At 41.6% G+C, this 27,192-nt stretch overlaps 1 protein-coding gene across 50 annotated transcripts in view; it reads left to right on the top strand.

Moving 5' to 3' along the window:
• The window catches only part of SH3D19 (SH3 domain containing 19), a 196,931-nt gene that overhangs the window by 127,721 nt on the left and 42,018 nt on the right, over positions 1 to 27,192 (top strand). For 33 of the 50 annotated variants that reach the window (XR_014069340.1, XR_014069342.1, XM_081543972.1 and 30 more), the window contains 5 exons: positions 5,579 to 5,619; positions 18,400 to 18,442; positions 20,612 to 20,750; positions 20,862 to 21,015; positions 22,155 to 23,144. Coding sequence is in view for 46 of the 50 variants with exons in the window: in XM_081543972.1 (XP_081400098.1) it covers positions 5,579 to 5,619; positions 18,400 to 18,442; positions 20,612 to 20,750; positions 20,862 to 21,015; positions 22,155 to 23,144 (1,367 nt within the window). In the remaining 4 variants the exon portion in view is untranslated. Of the gene's footprint in view, positions 1 to 5,578; positions 5,620 to 18,399; positions 18,443 to 20,611; positions 20,751 to 20,861; positions 21,025 to 22,154; positions 23,145 to 27,192 lie in introns of all 50 variants that reach the window. The other 17 variants (XR_014069341.1, XR_014069339.1, XM_081543958.1 and 14 more) reach the window with 1 other exon arrangement.

Below are 27,192 nucleotides of genomic sequence, written 5' to 3'. Positions count from 1 at the left end.
ATCATGATATTAACTTAGACACTTTTAAAATGGCATGATAGCTTTATATTTGTCTTAGTGGTAAATGTTATTTACTAACTCATACTTTATTTCCCCATTACATGATATTGTTTTAATCTAGCAGGTAATGTAGGGCAATAAAAATTTGAGTGACGCACAAAGAAGATGAAAGCACAAGTAGTTTTGTTATTCTGTAACACTATTACTTTCTGTTTTAAGAGACAAATATGGGTTGGCCCAATGCTCTGTTTAGAAAAGTATAGATAATGATTTTTTTCCTGCAATACAGCAAGTGAAGGTTTACTGTAGTCCTGAACTTACTATCGTAAAAAAAAAGCAGTGCACCTAAACACCTGACTTAAAAAGGTTATGTTCACAGAATGACTGACTTCTTATGTTCCTTCTTAGTAAGACTAGTTTTTTCACCTGGCATGGTGATAGTACCACTTTTCAAAGGCTGTTCTTGGTGCTAGAAATTTCTCTCCTTTCTTCTCTTGTGATCGTTGCCTTTGTCCTGTTCCCTCAAATCGAGCCCCCACTCCCACCCCCATTTGATCCCACTGCTGCCACCGTCAACTTGGCAACTGGAAATGGCAAAGCCAACTCCTTTCCCATCCATATAAATACTGTTACTCTATTTTGTTGTCATTGGCTTACTAGTTCCACTGAGGGTAACTTTTCTATTTTTAAAAACATAGCTTATAATATTTAGTATGAATTTAGGATACCGAAAGGTGTGAAGAGCATGCATTTGAACCATTGCAGTGAACACTTTGTCTTGGGAGGCCCTACACCCAAGGCTCATACATGGCTCATAGCTTCCTTGAGTTATGCAAGCCCCTTTGCCACGGCAAGGCAGTGATCTGTGAAGGGGAGGCCTGGCATGCTGCAGTCCATTGGGGTCACAAAGAGTCAGACACAACTGGGTGGCTGAACAACAACAGAGACATTTTGGGTTGTCACAAGTGTTGAGGGTAGGGGACTATATGTTTGTAGCATCTAGTGGGTATAGGTCAGGAATGCTGCTAACCCTTCTGTTACACACAGGATAACCCCCACCCCTGCCCCTTTAACAAATGTCAGTAGTACCAAAGATGAGAACGCTTACACTAATTCTATTCAGGCATCAGCTGTGGGTCTTCCTCATAGCTCCCAGGGCTAAATTTAGACACCCCTCCTCTGAGCTCCCATAATACCTTGCATAACATTTTTTTGGTCACATTCTGTTTATATCTTTCATTTGTTGATCTTGCCAAAAAGACTGCATATTTCTTGAGGGAAGAGATTATGTATTATCAACATTGGTGTCCCCAGTTTGTGGCAGAATGCCAGGTACATAGCTAGAGCTTCATAAATTAGTAAACATACTTTTGAATAAGACATCCTAGACTAGTCCAGGGTCTTTCTGGCCCTTTCAGAAATCTAGTCTTGCTCATTTTTATCTTCTTTTTACTAAGTCTACTTACTACTTATCTTTTAAAATATTAACATGTAAACCTTATCATCCATAAAAATGTAGATCTTTTCACAATTCAAGACAAACAATACCAGCATTCCAGGACTTATTTATGAACTCTTAAAAAGTCAGGCATGCCATAAACATCATGGCTGGTGCATACAGACTAGCTATATTCAACAATGTTTATTCTAGGGAGATGTCCCAAACAAATTCCTACTTGTTTTTTGAAACAATTTGCTGTCATATCCCTGACCATGGATTCTTAGTGTTCAACCTGACTGGTCATGCCGGCATTGTCTATAATCGGAGGTCAGGTGCCCACACCTGCCGTCCCGTGGTGGCTCTCCTACCTGGGTGTTCCCCGCTGGGCCAGGAGCCTGAACTGTGCTGAGCAGGATTCCCGTAAGGTCTTCTTCTAAGACGATGGAGTGGTACCTTCACCTGTAGCCTGGGCTCTGCAGAAAGGTGGAGAAAACCACGGGTTTTTCAACCACAGCTACATTTGAGGTACAGAAATTGTATTGTATGCACTGCACAGCCTGGAGGCTACGCCAGCATCTCCCAAAACTGCTTCCCATAGACCTGCATTTGACCACAGGCCTTCTTTTTTATTCGCTCTTCCACAAAACCTGTCAACCACTAAAGCAGAACTTTAAACCAGACATAAGATATTGGTTGGTTTCTAGATCTAGCCTAAACATGATGCTGCAAGTCTTGAGAATTGTAGGACCTGAGCTAATCTCAGTCAAAATTTGATTTTGTAACAAGGTTTCCAGCCCACCCCCACCCCCACAACAGCTTGTGGGGTCTTAGTTCTCCAACCAGGGATTGAACCCTCACCCTTGCTAGTAAAAGCACAGTCTTACGGACTGGACCACCAGGAAATTCCTGACACAAATTTTTATTTAAGTGTTAACATACAGAAAAATACACGAAGTATACAGGTCCATGAATTATCACTCCCGCTCAGCACTCTAGAGGCTGCCCTAGCAAACTGGGTGACTTACACCAACCAAAATGTGTTATCTCAGTTCTGGAGTCTAGAAGACTGAAATCCAGCCTGTCAGAGGGGTCATTCTTCCCCTGAGAGTCCAGGGGAGTCCTCCCTGGCCTCTTCCTAGCTTCTGGGGGTCTGCGATGTCTTCCGCATCCCTCAGCTGGCAGCTGCTTCCCGTCTCCCTGCCTCCGTGTCACGTAGCGCTTTCCCTGTGTGCCTCTGTCTTTGCATGGTCTGCCTGTAAGGACACCAGTTACACTGGAATCAGGGGCCCTCCCCACTCTAGGACGACCTCATCTTGACTATAGTAATGACATCTGTACTGACCTTATTCCCAAATAAGGTCACTCTCTGAGGTACTAGGGATTAGGAAGTCAACATATTTTTTGGTTGGGGGACAGGGGGAGGAACAGTTTAACCCTAACACCCCCTACCATGTTCCACCCCAGTTAATATGCCTTTCTGCTTCACACAGATAACAAACTGTTACAACATCCTATAAAATCAGTGGTATTAAATAAGGAGATTACTACATGTAGACATTTGATTATATCCACTATACCCTGCCTGGACACATACATGAAACTTTGACTTTTTGCCCTGCTTCTAAGTACTGATTCTGATCCTTTTAATTGCTCTATGTAAGTCAACGTGATGTTAACATGCAGTCTCTCCAGTTTTGCCCCAAGAAGTTTCTTCTCAAAACTTCAGTCAACCTACTTATATTTTAGTACTGTTATTAATACCACTTCTATGTCACCGTGTATTAATCTTTGTTCAAGTAGTTTTTTACAGAAAGCCTTCAAGAACCTTTTTTTAAAAAAAATAAATATTGCTGAAAATCAGTTCAGTTCAGTTCAGTTCAGTCGCTCAGTCATGTCCGACTCTTTGTGACCCTGTGAATTGCAGCACGCCAGGCCTCCCTGTCCATCACCAACTCCCGGAGTCTACCCAAACCCATGTCCATCAAGTCGGTGATGCCATCCAGCCATCTCATCCTCTGTCGTCCCCTTCTCCTCCTGCCCCCAATCCTTCCCAGCATTAGGGTCTTTTTCAATGAGTCAACTCTTCGCATGAGGTGGCCAAAGTATTGGAGTTTCAGCTTCAACATCAGTCCTACCAATGAACAACCAGGACTGATCTCCTTTAGGATGGACTGGTTGAATCTCCTTGCAGTCCAAGGGACTCTCAAGAGTCTTCTCCAACACCACAGTTCAAAAGCATCAATTCTTTGGTGCTCAGCCTTCTTCACCATCCAACTCTCACATCCATACATGACCACTGGAAAAACCATAGCCTTGACTAGACGGACCTTTGTTAGCAGAGTAATGTCTCTGCTTTTCAATATGCTATCTAGGTTGGTCATAACCTTCCTTCCAAGGAGTAAGCGTCTTTTGCTGAAAATACTGTACTTTTAATTATGGTGCTACTGTCATGATATTGGAGACCTCCTGGAGTTGTTTTTTTTTTCTCTTCTCTGGTACAATAGTATATGCTTAAAAGTATTCCTCCCATAAACTGAACTGATATATCATTGTATCTTCTTGAAGTTTTATCTTATCTACCTAGCAAGGGGATTTATATAGATTACTACAGGCATAAACTTTAAAAGAGCACAAACTGGAAAATAAGTATAAATTTTTTAAAAAGCATTAAAAAAAAAAAAAACAAGGAATTTTTAAACAAGTATTTTTCCTAAATCATATCATTAAAATTTCATGGTTGTATATTTTTTCTAAATGATTCCAAAGACAATTAATTCAGCTGGTTTGAATAAAGACAAGAAACAAATGAACAAGCAACCTTACAACTAGTTTTGATAGTATTGATAGCATTATCAAACTAGTATTGGTAGTATTATCCTTTGCAGCAGATAGTTTTGGCCAGGAAGATGAGGCTCACAAGGTTTCTGCAACTCAGCCAAGGTCACATAGTCAGGGGCAGCAAGGACCAACCAGCTACTGACCAAAACCCAGGGCAAGCAGAAGACTTTTCTTTTTAGGTAGTGATGTTGGTAATTCTAATCTTAGGAAGAAATGCTGTTGGTCTTTAGGTAAATAAAAAAGTAAAGGTGAAAGTGTCAGCCACTCAGTTGTGTCTGACTGTGACCCGGTGGACTGTAGCCCCCCAGGCTCCTCTGTCCCTGGAATTCTCCAGGCAAGAACACTGGAGTGGGGGCCCATTCCCGTCTCCAGGGGGGTCTTCTCAACCCAGGGATCAAACCCAGGTCTTCTACACTGTAGGCAGATTCTTTACCGTCTGAGCCACCAAGGCAAATTGACTATAAAAATGATCTATTTTGATGTGATGTAGAAGACAGGAATTCTAATGTCAAAACAGAAAAGAGATATAGCAGGTCAAAATTCTTTTGGGCACCATGTAGTTACTACGTGACTTTAAGCTGTGTCCAGAATTTTACTGGAAGATTCAGTATGCAGACGTATGAAAACCATTTTCAGGGCTTCCATGGCAGCACAGTGAAGAATCCACCTGCCAGTGCAGGAACACAGGTTTGATCCCTGGTCCAGGAAGATTCCACATCCTGCAGAGCAACTTAACCCATGTGCCACAAGCACTGAGCCGTGTGCTGCAACAAGAGAAGCCCCCGCAGTGAGAAGCCCATGTACCACAACCGAGAGTGGCCTCCGCTTGCTGCAACTAGAAAACGCCGCAGAAAGCCTCGAAGACCCAACGGAGCCAAAAATGAAGATAAATAACATTATTTTTAAAGATTAAAAAAAAAACAGTTTTAAGGCAAAATTTTACTTTGACCAGCCTCCTCAATTCTCATAAAGCATCTGAAATAGCAGAGGCAATTTTTTTTTTTTTTGGTCGCATTGCAAGACACGTAGGATCTTAGTTACCTGACCAGGGATCAAAACGTGCCCCTTGCAGTAGAAGTGCAGATTCTTAACCACTGCACTGCCAAGGAAGTCCCTCAAAGGCAGTTTTTAAAGTTTTTTAATTTGTGTTTTGTAAATATGATAGTCCAGTAACTAATATATCAAACTGGCTGCTTGCAGCTATTTGCATCCCAGAAATGATCTGGCATTATAAATGATTCTCCTTTAAAAAGATTAATGAATGAATGTGTAATAACTTTTTTTTCTTTCTTTTTCTAGCCAAGGACCCTTGTCATCAATTAGAGCAGTAATCAAGAGATGTAAGTTTATTTTTCCTGCTCTGTATTTTCCTCTGAAATAATTTTAAATGATGATTTAGATTTCCAGCAAATGATTGTATTTGGTGAATCTTACAAAGAATCTGATAAGAGTAGCTTCTGCTAAGGAGTAATAACCATTTCAGACAAGCAGCTAGGTTTTCAAGATTATTTTCAACTTTCATTTATTTATAAACCAGTTCCTGAGAACAGTATTTTTCTTTTAGAGAACGCACCTGTTTTTAACAAATGTATTATCTAGTCAGTTTTAATGATCTAATATAAATTGTAACTATTTTCCATAGGTAGAGACAGCTGATGGGTTTCAAAAATATCAAACCTGTACTTTTTTACTGATTTACTCCCACACTATTTTTATTTAACTCTATAAACGCTTATGGAGTTCAGCTTGCACTTCCACATACATGACAGAAGTACTGTAACAGAACTCTCTCTAAAATGGTGCATTCATACTCTCTGACTTTACTTCTTGGTTAAAGCTTTAAAATTTGCTCTTGGTACAAGAGTTCAACATTCTTTTTAATAAAAGGCTTTGCAAACATCCCTTTTCCAAATAGAACATGGATGGTGTGTGCTCAGCCGCTCAGTCTTGTCCAACTCTTTGAGATTCCATGGACTGTAGCCCTCCAGGCTCCTCTGTCTGTGGGATTTCCCAGGCAAGAATACTGAAGTGGGTTGCCATTTCCTTCTCCAGGGAATCTTCCTGACCCAGGGATCAAACCCATGTCTCTTGCGTCTGCTGCATTGGCAGGCAGATTCTTTACCACTGCACCACCTGAATTAACTGTTATTGAAAAAAATGAAGATGAGAAAGGGAAATTAAATGTTCTTTGCATTATTTGAGCTGAGGTCACCACCCTGAGGAGAAGTATCCTATTTTTAAAAACATAACTTATAACATTTAGTATGAATTTAGGATACCCACAGCATGCATTTGAACCATTGCAGTGAACACTTTGTCAGGCAACAACGCAGAAAAGTATTCCACATTTCCCATATTTAATTTTTTGATGATGGTCATGAATTATAAACGTGTGGGAATGCCACAGTGGATGTTGGTGGGAATTCATATATGAAATGAAAAGTTTATAATAGCTGTACGTGCCTTAGAGCCCTTGGGGAAAGTGGGGGAGATGGGGCAGGAAAGGAATTTAGAAAGAAAAGTAGGGTTTCAAAATTAGGTAAGAGCTTCTTGCTAAAGGTATAATTTGGGATAATTAAGGTTATATGTGTGTAAGCAAAACCCTAAAAGTAGCTCTATATTTAGGAAGGTAGTGTTGACAATCAATAGAGAAGGTGGGAGAAAAAATGAAAAAAAAACCAAGAAAGAGAGAAAGTGAAAAAGACAGAATCTTGTGAAACATTGGTATCTGAGATCAAGCTGTGCGTTTAAGGTTCTGCAGAGCCAGAGAGATGTGACCTCCTCTCACAGGATCTCCTCCGCCAGCTCCTGCCTTTGCTCTCTGACTTCTTACCTTACCTCCCTGATTTCAAGACCTCTTTTCGGGGGGATTTGTAATCCATACCTGACTTCCTATAGATCCTCCAGGATGGATCTTGCTTACCCTGAGGCCTCTGTACCATGCAAGGCTTAGGAGAGGTCAGCTAAGGAGGAGTGGACCAAAAAAAGCTGAAAAAGAATGATGTTGTAATAGAGAAACTTGGAGACAGCTGGCTGTTAGTGGCCAAGGGAGGAGAGGTTTTCGAAAAGAATGAGTAGAAACTGCAGACAGCTCTGTTGCAGCAGGTGAGGTGACAGGCGGTGAGACTGGGTTGTGTGCGGTGCTCAGGAGGTCAGCAGTGACCTTTGAGTAGACAGGTTTGGGAGAACATTGAAGCTGGAAGCCGCACTTCATTTCAACAGTGAATGGAGCATGTGAAGTGGGGGCAGCTGGATAGGCTACTCTTTCATGAACCGGGTAGAAACAGAAGGAGAAGGATGGAAGGTCAAGCAGGGAGATCTGTGCACACGTATAGACTGTTTAGAAAGAAGAAGCCTGGAGATGTCTGTAGGCCCCAAGGAAAGAGCCAGTGGGGAGATCACACTGTAGAGGAGAAGGGAGGAGAGGAAGAGATGAAGCAGGGCCCCGGAGGAGAGGGAAGGAGGGAGAAGATAGAATACAGGGAAATGCCTGCTTTAAGATGGCTTTAAAAAAAAATAACAACCCACTTGTCATTTAGTGTAGCACTCACTTTGTATACACTAAAGAACTATGTGTTGGTTATATTTATCTTTGATGTTTAGGCGAGAAGGCCAAGCAGATCCTTGGGTGCTGCCATATAAAATAGAATGAAAAATAACTGTGTCATTCCCTCTCCATTTCCCCTTTTTGTCCATTATATGAGAAAAAGATGTAAGCAAATTTTGTCTTTGTTGTTGTTGTTCAGTCACTAAGTCATGTCCGATTCTTTGTGACCCCTGTGGATGGCAGCACGCCAAGATCCTCTGTCCTCCACTATCTCCCTGAGCTTGCTAATTCATGTCCATTGATTCAGTGATACTATCTAACCATCTCATCCTCTGTTGTCCCCTTCTCCTCCTGCCCTCAATCTTTCCCAGCATCAGGGTCTTTTCCAACGAGTCGACTCTTCACACCAGGTAGCCAAAGTATTGGAGCTTCAGCTTCAGCATCAGTCGTTCCAAAGAATATTCAGGGTTGATTTCCTTTAGGATTGACTGGTTTGATCTCCTTGCAGTTGAAGGGACTCTTCAGAGTCTTCTCCAGCACCACAGTTCAAAAGCATCAGTTCTTCAGCAATCAGCCTTCTTTATGGTTCAACTCTCTCACATCCATACATGACTCCTGGAAAAACTATAGCTTTACCATACAAACCATTGTCCGCAAAGTGATGTCTCTGCTTTTTAATATGCTGTCTAGGTTTGTCCTAGCTTTTCTTGCAAGGAACAACTGACTTTTATTTCACGGCTAGAGTCACCATCTAGAGCCCAAGAAAATAAAATCTGCCACTGCTTCCACTTTTTCCCCTTCTATTTGCCATGAAGTGATGGGACTGAATGCCATGATCTTAATTTTTTAAATGCTGAATTTTAAACCAGCTTTTTCACTCTCCTCATTCACCCTCATCAAGAGGCTCTTTAGTTCTTCTTCGCTTTCTGCCGTTAGAATGGAATTATCTGCATATCTGAAGTTGTTGATATTTCTCCCAGCAGTCATGATTCCAGCTTGTGATTGATTCATCCCGGCATTTCACATGATGTACTCTGCATATAAGTTAAATAAGCAGAGTGATAATATACAGCCTTGACATACTCCTTTCTCCATTTTGAACCAGTCGTTCCATATTCAGTTCTATCTGTTGCTTCTTGACCTGCATACAGGTTTCTCAGAAGGCAGGTAAAGTGGTCTGACCCTCCCATCTCTTTAAGAATTTTCCACAGTTTGTTGTGATCCACACAGTCAAAGGCTTTAGCATAGTCAATGAAACAGAAGTAGGTGTTTTTCTGGAACTCTCTTGCTTTCTCCATGATCCAGTGACTGTTGACAGTTTGTTCTCTGGTTCCTCTGCCTCTTTGAAACCCAGCTTGTACATCTGGAAGTTCTCAGTTCACATAATGTTGAAGGCTAGCTTGAAGGATTTGTAGTATAACCTTGCTTGCCTGTGAAATGAGCACAGTTGCACAGTAGTTTGAGCATTCTTTGACATTGCTCTTCTTTGGAATTGGAATAAAACCGACCTTTTCCAGTCTTGTGGCCTCTGCTGAGTTTTCCAAATTTGCTGACATATTGAGTGCAGCACTTTAACAGCATCGTATTTTTGGATTTTAAGTAGCTCAGCTGGAATTCCATCACCTCCACTAGCTTTGTTCATAGTAATGCTTCCTAAGGCCCACTTGACTTCACACTTCAGGATATCCAGCCTAAGTGAGTGACCACACCATTGTGCTTACCCTGATCATTAAGATCTTTCTTGTACAGTTCTGTGTATTCTTGCCACCTCGTCTTCATCTTTTCTGCTTCTCTTAGGTCATTACAGTCTCTGTCCTTTATCGTTTCCATCCTTGCATGAAGTGTTCCCTTGATATCTCCAATTTTCTTGAAGAGATTTCTAGTCTTTACCATTCTGTTGTTTTCCTCTGTTTCTTTGCATTGTTCCTTTAAGACAGCTTTCTTATCTCTCCATGTTATTCTCTGGAACTCCACGTTCAATTGGGTGTATCTTTCCGTTTGTCTGTTTTCCAGTCCTGTGACCACTGCTAAGTTTTCCAAATTTGTTGGCATATTGAGTGTATCACTTTCACAACATCATCTTTTATGATGTTAAATAGCTCAGCTGGAGTTCCATCACCTCCACTGACTTTGTTCTTAGTGAAGCTTCCAAAGGCCTTCTTGACTTCTTCGCATTCCAGGATGTCTGACTCTAGGTGGGTGATCACAGCATCGTGGTTATCTGGGTCATGAGGATCTTTATTGTATAGTTCTTCTGTGTATTCTTGCCACCTCTTCTTAATATCTTCTGCTTCTGCTAGGTCCATACTGTTTCTTTCTTTTATTGTGCTCACCTTTGTGTGAAATATTCCCTTGGTATCTCTAATTTTCTTGAGGAGATCTCTAGTCTTTCCCATTTTGTTGTTTTCCCCTATTTCTTTGCATTGACCACTGAGGAAGGCTTTCTTACCTTTCCTTGCTATTCTTTGGAACTCTGCATTCAGATGGGTATATCTTTCCTTTTCTCCTTTGCTGTTCACTTCTTTTCTCAGCTATTTGTAAGGCCTCCTTAGACAACTGTTTGACTTTTTGCATTTCTTTTTCTTGGGGACGGTCTTGATCACTGCCTCCTGTACAGTGTCACGAACCTACATTCATAATTCTCCAGGCACTCTATCAGATCTAATCCCTTGAATCTATTTGTCACTTCTACTGTATAATCGTAAGGAATTTGATTTAGGTCATACCTAATGGTCTAGTGGTTTTCCCTGCTGCTGCTGCTGCTAAGTCACGTCAGTCGTGTCCGACTCTGTGCTACTCCATAGACAGCAGCCCACCAGGCTCCTCCATCCCTGGGATTTTCCAGGCAAGAATACTGGAGTGGGTTGCCATTTCCTCCTCCAGTGCATGAAAGTGAAAAGTGAAAGTGAAGTTGCTCAGTCGTGTCCGACTCTTCGCAACCCCGTGCGCTGCAGCCCACCAGGCTCCTCCGTCCATGGGGTTTCCTGGGCAAGAGTACTGGAGTGGGGTGCCATTGCCTTCTCCGGTGGTTTTCCCTACTTTCTTCAATTTAAGTCTGAATTTGGCAATAAAGAGTTCATGATCTGAGCCACAGTCAGTTCCCAGTCTTGTTTTGGCTGACTGTATAGAGTTTCTCCATCATCGACTGCAAAGAATATAATCAGTCTGATTTCAGTAATGACCATCTGGTGATGTCCATGTGTAGAGTCGTCTCTTGTGTTGTTGGAGAGGGTGTTCCCTATGACCTCTGCAAAACTCTTTGCCAAGAGAGTTAGCCTTTGCCCTGCTTCATTTTGTACTCTAGGCCAAACTTGCCTGTTAGTCCAGGTATCTTGTGACTTTCTACTTTTGCATTTCAGTCCCCTATGATGAAAAGGACATCGTTTTTTGGTGCTAGTTCTAGAAGGTCCTGTGTAGGTCTTCATAGAACCATTCAACTTTAGCTTCTTCGTCATTAATGGTTCTGGCATAGACTTGGATTGAACGATTTGCCTTGGAAACTAACAGAGATCATTCTGTCATTTTTGAGATTGCACCCAAGTACTGCATTTCAGACCCTCTTGTTGACTATGAGAGATACTCCATTTCTTCTAAGGGATTCTTGCCCACAGTCAGTCATTCAATTCAGTCTCTAAGTCGTGTCCGACTCTTTGCGATCCCCATGGACTGCAGCACGCCAGGCTTCCCTGTCCATCACCAACTCCCGGAGCTTGCTCATACTCATGTCCATCGAGTCAGTGATGCCATCCAGCTATCTCATCCTCTGTTGTCCCCTTCTCCTCCTGCCTTCATCTTTCCCAGCATCAGGGTCTTTTCCAGTGAGTCAGTTCTTCGCATCAGGTGGCCAAAGTATTGGAGTTTCAGCTTCAGCATCAGTCCTTCCAATGAATATTCAGGACTGATTTCCTTTAGGATGGACTGGTTTGATCTCTTTGCAGTCCAAGGGACTCTCAAAAGTCTTCTCCAACACCACAGTTCAAAAGCTCAGCTTTCTTCACCGTCCAACTCTCACATCCATACGTGACTACTGGAAAAACCATAGCTTTGACTAGGTGGACCTTTGTCACCTAAATAAGGTCTCTGCTTTTTAATATGCTGTCTAGGTTGGTCATAGCTTTTCTTCCAAGGAGCAAGCGTCTTTTAATTTCATGGCTGCAGTTACCATCTGCAGTGATTTTGAAGCCCAAAAAAGTAAAGTCTCTCACTGTTTCCACTGTCCCATCTATTTGCCATGAAGTGATGGGACCGGATGCCATGATCTTAGTTTTCTTAACGTTGAGTTTTTAGCCAGATTTTTCACTCTCCTCTTTCACTTTCATCAAGAAACTCTTCAGTTCCTCTTCACTTTCTTCCATAATGGTGGTGTCATGTGCATATCTGAGGTTATTGATATTTCTCCTGGCAGTCTTGATTCCAGCTTGTGCTTCATCCAGCCTGGCATTTCGCATGAAGTACTTTGCATATAAGTTAAATAAGCAGAGTGACTATATACAGCCTTGATGTACTCCTTTCCCAATTTAGAACCGGTCCGTTATTCCATGTCCGGTTCTAACTGTTGCTTTGACCTGCATATAGGTTTCTCAGGAGGCAGGTAAGATAGTCTGGTATTCCCATCTCTTTAAGAATTTTACACAGTTTGTTGTGATCCACACAGTCAAAGGCTTTAACGTAGTCAATGAATCAGAAATAGATGCTTTTCTGGAACTTTCTTACTTTTTCTATGATCCAACAGATGTTGGCAATTTGATCTCTGGTTCCTCTGCCTCTTTGAAACCCAGCTAGTACATCTAGAAGTTCTAAGTTTACATAATGCTGAAGCCTAGCTTGAAGGATTTTGAGTAAAACCTTGCTTGCATGTGAAATGAGCGCAATTGTACAGTAGTTTGAACATTCTTTTGCATTGCCCTTGTTTGGGATTGAAATGAAACCTGATCTTTTCCAGTCCTGTGACTGAAAGATGAACTCCCCAGTTCGGTAGATGTCCAGTATGCTACTGGAGAAGAGTGGAGAAATAGCTCCAGAAAGAATGAAGAGGTTGAGTCAAAGTGAAAACAATGCCCAGTTTTGGATGTGACTGGTGATGGAAGTAAAATCCTATGCTGTAAGGAACAATATTGTATAGTGTCCTGGAATTTAGGTCCATCAATCAAGGAAAATTGGAAGTGGTCAAATAGGAGATGGCAAAGTGAACATTGACCTTTTAGGAATCAGTGAACTGAAATGGATCAGAATGGGCAAATGTAATTCAGATGACCATTCCATCTACTACTGTGGGCAACATCTGTAATATCATAGAAAAAGCAAGAGAGTGCCAGAAAAACGTCTTCTTCTGCTTTATTGACTATGCCAAAGCCTTTAACTGTGTGGATCACAGAAAACTGTGGAAAATTCTTCAAGAGATGGGAATACCAGACCACCCTACCTGCCTCCTGAGAAATCTATATTCAGGTAAAGAAGCAACAGTTAGAACCAGACATGAAACAATGGTTGGATGGCATCACCAACTCGATGGAGTTGTAGTATGTATGTATGAGCAAGCTCCGGGAGTTGGTGATGGACAGGGAAGCCTGCGTGCTGCAGTCCATGGGGTTGCAAAAAGTCAGACACGACTGAGCAACTGAACTGGAACAACAGACTGGTTCTAAACTGGAAAAGAAGTACGTCAAGGCTATTTATTGTCACCCTGCTTATTTAACTTATGTGCAGAGTACATGTGAGCGACTAAACTGAACTGAACTTGTCCCTTGCCTGTCACGTCTCTTATTTCCTCAGCTATTTTTAAGGCCTCTTCAGATAACCGCTTTGCCTTCTTGCATTTCTTGTTCTTTGGGATGGTTTTGGTCCCTGCTTCCTGAACAATGTTACGAACCTCATCCATAGTTCTTGAGGCATTCTGGCAATCAGATCTAATCCCTTGAATCTGTTCGTCACCTCCACTGTATAATCATATGTGATCTAAGTCATACCTGAATAGCCTAGTGGTGTTTCCTACTTTCTTAAATTTAAGCCTGAATTTTGCAATAAGGAGCTCATGATCTGAGCCACGGTCAGTTCCAAGTCTTGTGTTTGCTAACTGTATAGTGTTTCTCCATCTTTGGCTGCAAAGAACATAGTCAGTCTGATTTTAGTATTGTGTTGTTGGGGAAGGGTTTTGCTATGACCAGTGTGTTCTCTTGACGAAACTCTGTGAGCCTTTGCCCTGCTTCATTTTGTACTTCAAGCCCAATCTTGCCTGTTATTCTGGGGGTCTCTTGACTCCCTATGTTTGCATTCCAATCCCCTATGATGAAAAGGACTTTTTTTTTTTTTTGGTGTTATTTCTTGAAGGTGCATAGAACTAGTCAGCTTCAGCTTTTTCAACATCAGTGGTTGGGGTACAGACTTGGATTACTGTGATGTTGAATGGTTTGCCTTGGAAACAAACCGAGATCATTCTGTCATTTTTGAGATTACACGCACGTACTGCATTTTGGACTCTTGTTGACTATGAGGGCTACTCTTTCTTCCAAGGGATTCTTGCCCACAGTAGTATATGTAATGGTCATCTGAATTAGATTCACCCATTCCCGTCCATTTTAGTTCACAGATTCCTAAGATGTCATCTCCTGCTTGACCATGTCCAATTTACCTTGATTCATGGACCTAACTAACATTCCATAGTCCCACGCAATATTGTTCTTAACAGCATCAGACTTTACTTTTACCACCAGCCACAACTGAGTGTCATTTCTGCTGTGGCCCAGCTGCTTCATTTTACTGGAGCTATTAGTAATTGCCCTCTGCTCTCCCCTAGTAGCGTATTAGAGGCCTTCTGACCTGCAGAGCTCATCTCTCGGTGTCGTATCTTCTTGCCTTTTCATACTGTCTGTGGGATTCTCCAGGGAAGAATACTGGAGTGGTTTGCCATTCCCTCCTCCACTGGGTCATGTTTTGTCAGAACTCTCCACTATGACCCATCTGCATGGCATGGTTCATAGCTGCATTGAATTATGTATGCCCCTTCGCAACGATGAGGGAGTGATCTGTGAAAGGTATCCTTAAAACAACCCTAATAAAGTAGGTATTATTTTCTTCATTTTATAAGCTGAGCAAATCAAAAGTCATCCAAATCGTGTGTGCTTTCTTCCCTGCAGTGGTTTGCCACTCCCTCCTCCAGTGGGCACATTCTGTCAGAACTCCTCACTAGGACTGGGCCGTGTTGGTAGGCCCTGCATGGTGGCCTGGCTCATAGCTTCATTGTGTTACACAAGCCCCTTAGCTGTGTTAAGACTCTGATCCATGACGTGGAAATTTTGTCTTACCCAATCCAATAAAATGTTTGCTTTCCTATCCCAGACTTAGTCATCTATTCTTGACAAGGAAAAGACCTTATCACATTTTGAAAGCAATATTCCTTAACTGATTGTATTTTAAATTCTTTCATAATGATTCTGGATCCAGTCAAGTCTTAAGATTCTTTTTGTGTTCATTCTTGTGAATACTAAATATTTTGGGCAGAGTTCTTGAACGTGTTCTACATGGATATATGTGGAAATTCATACTTTTCCTTTCATTAACTTTTTAAGAGGAAATTTTCTTTGAAATTCACAGACTTAGTTAATATTCATTGCTTACTGTGAGTCAGGAACTGTTCATTTACATTATAAAATAATGACCAGCATGGTAGGTATTAACCCCATTTTACAGATGGTAGGGATACTGAGTCTAGGAGATTAAATGGCTTCATGAGATAGGTCTGAGATGTGAACCTAGACTTCCTGACTTCAAGGCCATTTTGAGCTTTCCACTCCAAGGGTATTGCTGTTATCATGACAAATGCCTCTAGTTTATACTCTGTCTGAAACAAATGTAGTTAGTGAGTATTTTTATTATTGTGATTTTTATTGGTAAGGTAGTACTATAGCAAAGATGCTTGTAATATAATAATCTTTCAATGTGTTTATTTCTCCTGCCCATCATTTAGTTGATAATTTTGAATTATTTAGAATGAGGGCTAACATCCAGCTCTCCTGGCTCCACAAGAAGTTTAACTGGTCATTCTGCTCATCTGTGAGGTTGGAGAAGGATGGTCATTAAAGATCCGTCCAGATTTATGACCCTGTTGGAATTTAGGAGAGTTCTTTATTAGCACTAATATTGCAAATCCAGATCTCAATCTTTTATAAACAACTGGATATGAATTTCCTTTGTAGTGAGAATTTAACCATATGAGTTGAAAAGTTCGTGAATAATTCTATGAAACAATAGACATTTCACTAAGAAAATCTTGCCTTTGTTCTGTGGTCTTAATCCAAAATGCCCATAAGACTGGCAGTTTGTGGCAGAGGTTAAAAGGAGCATGTTGTTCTGTGTGGGCCATGGTGGCAAATTTGATTCTCCTGGCAATAACCAGATCAAATCTGGTTAATCTGGTCAAATGAGAATGAGATTAACCAGATAGCTGAGAAATTAGCAGGAAGATTGTGAGGCACTAGGTGAAAATCTGCTATGAAAATCGAAAGTGTTTCTAGCTACTAGCGTTGTTCACTGACAAAAAGTCCCAGTCATCCTCTAAGGGTCAGGAGAGAAAAGAGATCTCAAAGATGAGGGAGTGTGAGGGGGAAGTTCAGAGCAGGAGGGGGAGAGGAGTTGATTCTGCAAGACTGTGGAGGAGGCCTGTAAGCACGCTTAGGGGGTCTTCAGTCCCCTCGTCCTGCTCCATCGGTGTAGGAGTTCCAGTCTGCTCTCCAGGGGTGGGGGCCCGTTACTAACAACCGCTGGTGTGAAGGGTCAGAGTCAAGTGAAAAGCCACCGATGTGAAAGATGTACATTCACTACTGAATTACCTTTTCCATATTATTCATACTTTAAATTGATCCCTGTTGAAGTAGCAAATTGATTTTGTAAAATGATTCTTTTTTTTTTTTTTGCTAAAAACTGTAGGAAGATTCCCTCCACCCCACCCCACCCCCTGGTTATGTGTGTGGATATCCTGCCTGCAACATAATTCTTTAGTCTCTGAAACTATGGTTCATCAACTTTTCCTTTTTCTCGAAATGCAGAGGGGGAGAAACAATGGCATGGCAAGACAGTTTTGCTGCTGAATTCCTTTTAGAGCTTAGGCAACTGGGTTCACTCTTTTTTCTCCCTTTCTTCTTCTATAACCCCTTCTTTTTTTCCTTTAGCATTCATGAATAGTACACAGCAAAAATGCCCCGTGGAAGAGGTATGTTTGTGATGATAAATAACATGATGTCTTTTAAAAGTGCTGTGTCGGCTGATTCTGGCTTTAGTGATCGTGGTGATGTGATTGTAGCTTACTTGGTGAGCCTCTGACTTAATGAAACCATTCTTACAAATCAGACATGCTGCTCAGAGCTTCAGCGTCTCTGCATTCTTTTTCCAGTAGAGAAAATATACCTCAACTTGGTTTAACTCTTGACAGACATGTACCAGTCGGTCACACCAGTTGATGATAGGAGGTCAGAACATCCTCCAACTCGAGATCCAAGGGTTTTGGTTTCAGGTGTTAGGTTTGCTTTGCTAACCCCATGCAGGATCCGCTGTCACAGCTCCAGCCCCAGCCTAAATTTCATCCCCGCCTCCCATCTCTACCCCTGCCTTCCCAGCTTGGGCAGCCTCCTGGATCAGAGAGAACCAGAACTTAACAGGAGGAAGAAAGATTCATACCTTCAACCTGTTCAAATCGAAAGAACTGGAAAAGTAGAGTATCAGAGAGACATAGGAAGTAGAAATAGTTGATATCTGAAACAAATCCCCCTTCGTCCACAAATATTTTACCATATATACTATTTGATTTTTTTTAAGATATCTTTTAAATGTGCTTCTTAAAATAGGAATACTGTTCTCTGTTACACATGTGTGTGTAATAGTGACTCCATGTGTGACACATTTTCCAGGTCATCTGGTCAGTACAGAATTTGATTTTAAAATAAAATTTGGAAAAATGTAATCCTTCTAGTTTTTGGAGTTTGAGGTTTAAGGGAAAAGTTAGTGCTGCATGTACAATAATAGTCTCTAAACATGTTTATAAAGGTGATTTGAACACTTTTTGCATGTATTATCTCTTAATTTCAGTAGTAAAACAACTTAAACCTCTTAAAACTCCAGAAAAATTAGAAAATAGTTGGAAATTTGACCACTTCCACTTGTTTTACAATAGACTTATAAACAAATATCACAAAAGCATAGTCGTATGGATTAGAATAGATATTAAAATTTTTTTCTGCCCATTGTTATTTCCTGTCATCAAATGCTCTTTCCAGGCAGTTTATACTTAATAGCTGTCTGCTTTGTTCATTCTTTAAATTATTTTCAGAACCATAGAACGTGCTTTGGATTGTTTCTGAAATCTGTATTTTCTTATGCAACTCAAATACATAGCTATAATTAACTTTATGCCATATGAGAAGATGGTTTTGATTTGCTTTTCTACTTATGGGTGATAAAATTCCTATGTTCTATCTGATGTCAAATATCCACTAACTTTTTCCAAAACTATATCCTGTAAAAGTTTAAACCTTTATTCAATGTATGAATTTTGTACTATATCAGAATATTGTTTCTTTTGTAGCTTCTCGGACTTCTATTCAGAGTGAGCTTCATCGAGATAGGAGGTATGGTTATATTTATAATAGAGGACATATATTCTGCTAATTATGAAGTAAAATATCATCAGTTAACAAATTGCATATTTGTCTCATAAATGGTATATTACAGTGTTCTACCTCATCAATACATTTTCTGAATTAATCTACAAGTTTGAATGATGAAGATGTCTTTTGAGAAAAGAAGCAGTACAAGCTTGAAAATGTTCTCTTGACAGTAATCATTCACTGAAGTCAGTTTAAAATGTTTATTAAGCAATTGCTATATGGAAAGCATTACTGTAAATGCTTCAAAGATACGCTTTGTACCTCATAGTTACTTAGTAAATATCACATGGATGAATGAACTGATGACAGGATAGAAAACTGGATAAAGGAAGGATAAGAAAGGAAAAGTCAGGCAAGCTAGATAGATAGCAAGTGAATAAAAATGGCTAGATGCCTGGTGGGTGGGGGAGCAGGGAGGAGTGAGTCACTGTACATATGGAAGGAAGGACCAATAGATGGACCAATGGTAGGATGGATGGAAGGGTGGACAGGTAGATGGATAGAAAGATAGATTTATTGTCCCTGCTTAAAGTGTAGTGTAATAAACAGGGACTTTAACCAAGTTCAAATCCTGACTTCGCTGTCTCACCCTGTGACCTTGGGCAAGCTCCTTAACCTTTCTTAGTTTATGTATCCCCACCTTTAAAATACATCATAGGGTTGGCATGAGGGCTAATACATGTATAGTGGTTAGCATTTATTAACTAGTAACTCTCTATTTAGATAAAAGCTATATAAACATTGAAATGACTCATTTGGATTCCACAGAGGGAAGTAAAAGTTAATTGTGCTACACTTAGCATTATATCTAAGAGAAGACTGGCTAAATGCAATTTGTGAAACAGTTTTTCTAACTCTTAATACATGTTCATTACAGAAAGTATTGGAAAACTAAGAAAAATATAAAGAATAAAACACAGCTTATTCACTCTCCTATGTAAAGACAGCAACAATTAATAACTTTGAATAGTACACTCCAGATTATGAAGATAGGTAGCTAGATTCTGTACACACATCTCAGAACCTAGCTTTTCTTCATAATTAGATCTGGTAATTATAGTTCCCTTTGTCAATGCAATTTCTTCTAATATATGACTTTTATGATTAAATAATATTTTTGAGGTGATCATATACTTTGTTTAATCATTTTTCTCATTGAAATATGTTCTTATTTCAGTTATTCATCCTAATAAATAATTCTTATTGTTTAAGTTTTTAAAAGCTGTAAGCAGAGGTTCTTAGGGAATACAGCTCAAACAAAATCAATGGGCAGGTTCTACTGTTTCACAAGCTAGCATGAGAGTGTGTGTGTGTACAGTTTTGATAATGCAGTGCATTTTATTTTTATTTTCCACAGAGTACCAGAGAAAGGCAAAACAGGTCATCATCACACCTGTTTGTTAGATGAGAAAAGTGAGGCTCAAGAGAGGTTGATGAGTTTGCTCAGAGTCATGCAATTGGTATTTGTTACGAAATCAGGTTGAAGGTTAAACATGAGATCAGAGAATCAGCTTAAGAAAATGATGAAAGAAGCCACACTTAAATCACTGTGGCTCCTCGGGATTGAAGATTAATCACCAGATTCATATACAGACTGACCAGGAACACAGAAACACACATCAGGGTCTAGAAGTGAACGTGCAAACTCTAAACACTTAAAGATAACTCTGACTGAGGGAGAGGTAGGGTGAGGAGGAAGAAGCTGTCCTTCTGATTATATAGTATTGTGTCAGAGTATGTACTTTGTAATAACAGGAAACTAAACATTTCCATTTGACCAATGCATTTTTCTACCTTACGATGCACCTATGTTGGTACCCTAGGCTAGATAGCAGAGCCCTGGGAGAACGAGGTTGTATGGGTCTTGGTTCTTAATTGTGATCAATCAAGGCAGAGTGAAGTGTGCTCGAGGTGTGTCTCTGACTCTCTGAGGCCAGTGTCCTGGAGGATGGCTGTCATCTGCTCCCTCGAAGCCCGCCCGGGTAAACTGGTAGAGACAGCCCAGGCCAGACAGGTCATTTCTGTGACTGGCAAGCCTTATGTCACTTTCTTCGGTGATGGTTATTTTCATAAATCTTTGAACATTTGCAAATAGACAAAACCTCACTGAGGCTTCTGTCTGTCTGCCAGGCGCCCCGAGATCACCATTGTGGCCGCTGAGCCGCTGAGGCCAACCTCGTGGTTTCCAGGAGCCCACCCACCAGGACTGGCATTTCCCCCGGCTTCTGCAGCAGGCCCTTGGAGGCCCAATGAGCTGGTTCCTGCTGAGGTGAGTAAATATAGCATTACCTCTTTGCATTTTATTTTTAAATGAAGTTCAAAGATAAGAACCTTGGCTATCGCCTACAGCTGTTTAAAATCTTCATTCTTCATTTTGCAGCTCCCGCCATCTTATGAACAAGTCATAAAAGAAATCAACCAAGTTCAAGTTAACACTACAAATAATAATAATGCTGCTGCCACTCCGCGGCACACTATTACTTCAGCAACTCAGACTGACTTTTCAGAAGAAATAGACAACCATCTGCCTCAAAGTAATGCAAGTAATTTGTCTTCCTTCCTTCCGACCTCGTTCTCAGGAAGTAATCAGTAGACTCCAGCCTTTAAAATAGTTTGCAATTTGTGCATAATTCATTGAGCTCGATTTCCAGTCGGTATGTGATCACTGTGTGCTTGCTTTATTTGGGCTTGCTGTGATTATTATAATAGATCATTCTCACAAGCTGCAGCCCCAATCTCTAGGGTTCATCCTAGTTCATATCACAAAAACATCATCCTTTTAACTCATGCTGATGCCCTTTATTTCCATTGAGAAAGCTGTTATATTTAGCAACTTAAACTTGGTAGGATGCTAAAAGTGGTTGTCCTTTTAGGCTTTTTAAAAGCCTTGTAGGGATTTCCCTGGTGATCCAGTGATTAAGTCTTTGCATTCCAATGCAGGGGGTATGGAGTTTGATCCCTGGTTGGGAATTTAAATCCTGCGTGTGTGTGTGTGTGCGTGTGTGTGTGTGTGCGTGTGTGTGTGTGTGCGTGCGCGTGTGTGCGCGTGCGCGTGCGTGCGTGCGCGCGCGCGCTTAGTCACTCAGTCGTGTCTGACTCTTTGTGACCCCATGGACTGTAGCCCACCAGGCTCCTCTGTTCATGGAATGTTCCAGCCAAGAATATTGGAGTGGGTAGCCATTTCCTACTCCAGGAAATGTTTCCATCCCTGGGATCGAACCCGAGTCTTTTGCATCTCCTGCATTGGCAGGTGGATTCTTAACCACTGCACCGTCTGGGAGCCCAAGGTCCTGTATGCCACATGGCAAAAAGAAAGAGGGGGGCATCATACTAGGATAACAGATAAGAGTAAGTTACCTTGCAAGAATAAAGCAAAAACTGTTAGAATTTTAACAAGAGAGATGGTTTATTGATAAGTCTACTGAGAATCAGGAATTTAATGATGTTTTAAAATATTATACAATGAATATTTCTTAAATGAATAAATGCAACCTGAAGAACCCTCCTGCAGGAAGGTGAATATAAACATTTCCCCCATTGATTTTAGAATTACTTTTTACTAACGAAGGAAACCAAAATCTCTTGTTATTCTATATGTATATTTTAAAAACCTGTGTATCTTTTTTCTTTGAAATTGTCACATTGCAGCTTCTGTTCATTTTGGTCTTGTCAGCCCTGCAGGCACCTCTGAAACCCCTCCAGCCTTCCCCAGTCGTCTCAGCCAGGCACCCTCCAACAAACGAGGGGCCTCTAATAGTCTTTGATATTTCTGAAGAACAGAATTGTCCACAAAACTCCAGTGCTCCAAGATGTCCAGTGCCAAAACCAAGATCAAAAAGCAACCTCAGACCAGTGGCCAGAGATTCTCACGTTAAAGAGCAGAATTCCCAGAGCCGTCTGGTAGCCGCGCAGGAGGAGGCAGCCCCGAGCCGGCCCCCGCCTCTGTGGGAAAGCACCAGCCACCCCGAGGGTCAGGCCTTGATAAACACGATGAACGCAGAACAAAGCCGCAACACTGTCGTTTCCAGGATCAAAGCGCTTGAGGGTCAGGCAAATACAGAAAGCTTGGGACTGCCCAAGAAGCCAGAAATTGTGCCCCGCACAGTCCCGCCAAGACCTGCTGTTTCCTCAGGGAAACCCTCGGTGGCTCCCAAACCTACAGCCACCAGAGCCTCCGGAGAATGGGACTCCTGGACCGCAAGCAGACTCAGGGGGCCCCCCACCCCACACTCTCCGCCGAAGGAAGCAGGGAGCAGCCCCGTCACCAAACCCGAATTGCCAAAGAAACCAAATCCTGGCCTTATCCGAAGTATTAACCATGAGAGTCTGGGCGGAGGGCCCACGGCTGAGAGCCCCAGTGGTGGGAAGAAAGCCCCGACTCCCGCTCCTCGGCCTTTACTGCCGAAGAAATCGGTATCCTCAGAAAACGCCCCCTGCTCTGTGGCTTTGCTGAAACCGGTCACTGTGCCTCCCCGACTCTCGGTGGCGTCACAAGCCAAAGCCTTCAGGTCACTGGGAGAAGGGCCCCCAGCCAGCCCCCCGGTTCCTGCTCAGCAGAGCAAGCCTCCGGGGGACATCGACCTCATCAGCTTCGACGACGATGTTTTACCCGCACCATCTGGGAACCTGGCTGAGGACTCTGTTGGTCCAGACGTGGTTCTGGGTGAGTAAAACCCGGAAGTAGAGAGGAATCTAAACTTCTCACAGGGCTATCTTGAAATGGCACCTGCTGTTTTCATTTCTAGCACGTGAGTTACTGAGGTGTGGACATGCACATGTGTGCACATGCGTGCCTGTGTGTATAGAGACAGGGAGAGGCAGTGAGGTTAAGAAACAAGGAGCTAGGTGGGAGAAAGGATCAGAGCGAGGGGAAACTCTGAGGTGGGGAGATAGAGACAAAGAGGAGACACGGGGTTTTTAACGTTCATTTGACTGCGCTGGGTCTTAGCTGTGGCACGGGGGATCTTCAGTTGCGGCATGTGAGATCTAGTGCCCTGATCAGGGGTCGAATCAGGACCCTCTGCACTGGGAGCTCGGAGTCTTAGACCACCAGGGACGTCCCACACGTGCGATGACTGTCATCAAGGCAGGAATAAGCTGACTGGGACCAGGGACTTAACTAGATGAGAGGCTGGCTCCTTCCTCAGGCAAGTGGAGGTTGGAGCATGAGGAGGAGGTAGGGGAAACTGCTCAGAGATGGGAAGTCGTGGCCCAGAAGGGCTCCTCAGGTTGACTGAGCCCAGAGAGAGGGCCGGGAGAGGGGCCAGCCCTGCGGAGGACTTTGACGAGAGCGGTAAACCCAGCCATATGTTGCAAAATGTTGTTCCACAGTCTTCACAGAACACCTTCCCTTGGGAATGCTTAAGTTTTGTAAATAAAATACAACAGTTGTAAGTTTCCTGCCAAAATTAGGACAATTAGATTTCCCAAGAGGCAGAGTCTTTTTTTTTTCCTTTTCTCACACTGTTCAGATGGAGAGTGTGATGGTAAAGCTTATCTTCGATTTGCCAAACCAAGCTGCTCTACTTGTCATCAATAAGATTCCTTTTACTGCTGTTTACTTATTTGGATAGAATTTATGAACATATAAGCATAATACTATTTTCAAAAGGTTAGTTAGCTGTTATCTTCTAAATGTTTAAGATGCATCAAAATGATATAAACTCTGTAATGCAAAACCAAATTCTGCAGAGCACAGATGTATATCAGATGATAACAACCATATATTTATTAAATATTTACCATGCACACAACGTTAGAACTGGTTGTAGCATGCCTCTTGTCCATAAGAAGTGAAAAGAAAAACATTAGAATATATTGAGTTTCTGCTGTGTTCCAAACCCTCTGCTAGATCCCAGACATACCTTATTGAATTTAATCCTCACAGTAACCCTTGACAAGGCATCGTGGTTCATTTACATATGAAGAATATCAGACTGAGTGAGATAAACACATAACTTAATCAGTATCATAAAACTAATAATTTTCCAAAGCAGGATTCAAACTGCATCTTTTTATTCTAAGTGTAGCTTATTTTTTTACTCTATCATGTTGCACCTCAACATTTTCATGAATCCTTAAACCAGGCAACACATTAAAAACTTTTCAAGTCTTCATTATAGCATTTTTTATTTAAACCATTTTGGTGTTAACAGGGTTCAGAGTAGGACAGAGAGGGTTAGATCCGAGACCAGCAAGCTGTGAAAGGGTGGGAACAGTACAAGCCAAAGTAATACCACCTTCTGAAGCTGCTAGAGTCTGTGCTGATGGCAACGTGGTTAATAATTGCTGAGAATTTATTCTGTGTCATCAAGCAGATAATTACAGTCATCTTCAAAAAGGAAGGTCAACAGTATACATCAACATGAATATAGTGTTGAGCTTCCTACTCAGCCTTTTCTGTTTCTTGATTTCCGTACAACGTTTAATTATTGAGGCACCTTTCAGTAAAAGGTGTAATTTGCTTACCCTACCCTACTGCTTTAACCATTGCTCTTACTTGTGGAGTTATCCTGAACTGAGTGCTGTCTTCTTTTTATTTTTATTTATTTACTTATATGGCATGCCAGAGCTTAGTTCCCTCAACGGGGCTTGGATCCGTGCCCCCTGCTCTGGGAGTGCCCAGTCTTAACCACTGGGCCACCAGGGAAGTCCCTCTGTCTTCTTTTTAAACCTGCTCCTCTTGCTGTAGTCTGCTCCTGTCCTAGTTTCTCCATTGCACTGCAGCCTTCCTAAAGAGCCTTATAGGTCATGCGTGAGCCTTCCTACCTGTCACGCACAGTGGCTAGTTGTTTGAATTTAGAATCAGGCAGGCTGGGGTCCACCACTTAATTGCTGTGGGACCTGAGGCAATTTACTTAACCCCATACTGCCTTGGTTTCCTCATCTATAAAACGTAATCATAATACGCCTCATGGAGGCATTGGGAGTATTAAATATGGTTATGCAGGAAAGCAATATCACACTGTCTGAAACACAGTGTGTACTCATTAAGTGGTGGTTATTAGTCTTACTTTTTGCCCTTCATATCCAATAAGTTGCCAAGTCCTGCTGGTTTTACCTTATGAGTAGTTCTTTCTCACATTTCTATCCCTCCTGCTACTGGCCCAGTTTTCTAATCTTCAGGTCCAGATAACTGCAGTGACCTGCTAATTGAGCTTCTGCTTCCAAACCACCGTCAACCATACCATGCTTACCCAAGGGGTGTTTCTAGAGCGTACATTAGACCTTGTTGCTTCCTTGCTTATTGGCCTCCAGGGGCATTCAAGACTATCTCTGAATTCTTCAAAATGTAGGGGGACTTTTGTTTAATGACTGGGGCTTTGCGACTTTTTTGGAGAGGGAAACTATTTTTTTTGCTGTGCTGGGTCTTCACTGCTGCATGCGGGCTCTCTCCAGCTGTGGCGAATGGGAGCTACTCTTGGGTGCTTCTCGCTGTGGTGTTTCTCTCCTTGTGGAGCATGGGCTCTAGAGCACAGGCTCAGTAGTTGTGGTGTACAGGCTTAGTAGCCATGTGGGATCTTCCTGGACCAAGGATCAAACTGGTTTCCTTTGCACTGCAAGGCAGATTTTTAACAACTGGACCACCAGGGAACCCCTACACATTTTTTAGACTGAAGTATAATTGACCTACAACAGTATGTTGGTTCTGTGTGCATAGCCTAGTGATTCAGTATTTCAAAATGATCACCATAACTCTAGTTACCATCTGCCATCATACAAAGTTATTACAGTGTTATTGACTGTATTCCCTATGCTATAAGACTTTGTGACTTTTTGATAGTATATTAATAGTATTGTCTTTGTAAGTAAAGGATTATGGTCTCTTTGTGAAAACTTGCCTAATCATTCTGGCATTAGTCAGAAACTGGGGGAGGAACCCAGGAGAAAGGCAAGAAACTCACAAATAGGCCTTTCCTTCTTTTTCTCTCCCCTCAAAAAGAAAGAAAATCCAATAAAGTAGTTTTCATAAAATGAAGTTGCCATATTAATCTCAGGAAATAGAGATCAGAAAATACTGAAGCTATGAAAACATTGTAAGGATTAGAAAAATTATTAGGGGAAACTCATAAAACAGGCGTTTAATATTGGATTCATTTCTTGGCTAGAATGCCTTCCAGGTTAATGTAATGGAGCTGAGAAGCATTAGCAGTTCCTCTTCACACCTTTACAAATCATACCCAGTTGTCAAAAAAGCAGAATGCTTCTGCTCTCAGCCCCATTACACAGACCAGAATAATAGTTTAGCAGCCAATTTCTGCTATTAACAGAACTCAGGGGAAAAAAATGACAGAAAAGCAAGCCAAGGATGGTGAAACCAATTATGATGACAAGCATATTATTAGAGACAGGTAATGGGCAGAAAACTACATTATCATCAATGTTTTTCTCAACCCGGTAATGAACACTATGTGGATATAGGTGTAAAGGGGCCTGCTTGTTTGGCAGCAGGTGTAGAATAACCAGCATTGGTATGAGGGGCTGGAAGGAGGGCCAAGTAAACACTGCAAATAACAGTAGAGAAAGATGCCATGCCCTTTCCTTAGACTTGATTAGGAGATGCTTTTGCGGACAGTTGTGGTTTTTTTCTGTAGAAGCAAGAGGAAACAGTCTGTGATAGAGAAAATTATGACCCTGAGGTTTTTAACCCTTTCTGGATCACAGAACTCAGAGAATCTGATTAGCCTATGAATCTTTTATTCCCTTGAAAA

Source organism: Giraffa tippelskirchi, chromosome 11 (genome assembly GCF_054371585.1).
Source record: "Giraffa tippelskirchi isolate mGirTip1 chromosome 11, T2T-mGirTip1v1.2.pri, whole genome shotgun sequence".
Lineage (NCBI taxonomy): Eukaryota > Metazoa > Chordata > Mammalia > Artiodactyla > Giraffidae > Giraffa > Giraffa tippelskirchi.
Note: the sequence above shows the minus strand (reverse complement) of the source record. Positions and strands in the feature narration are given on the sequence as shown.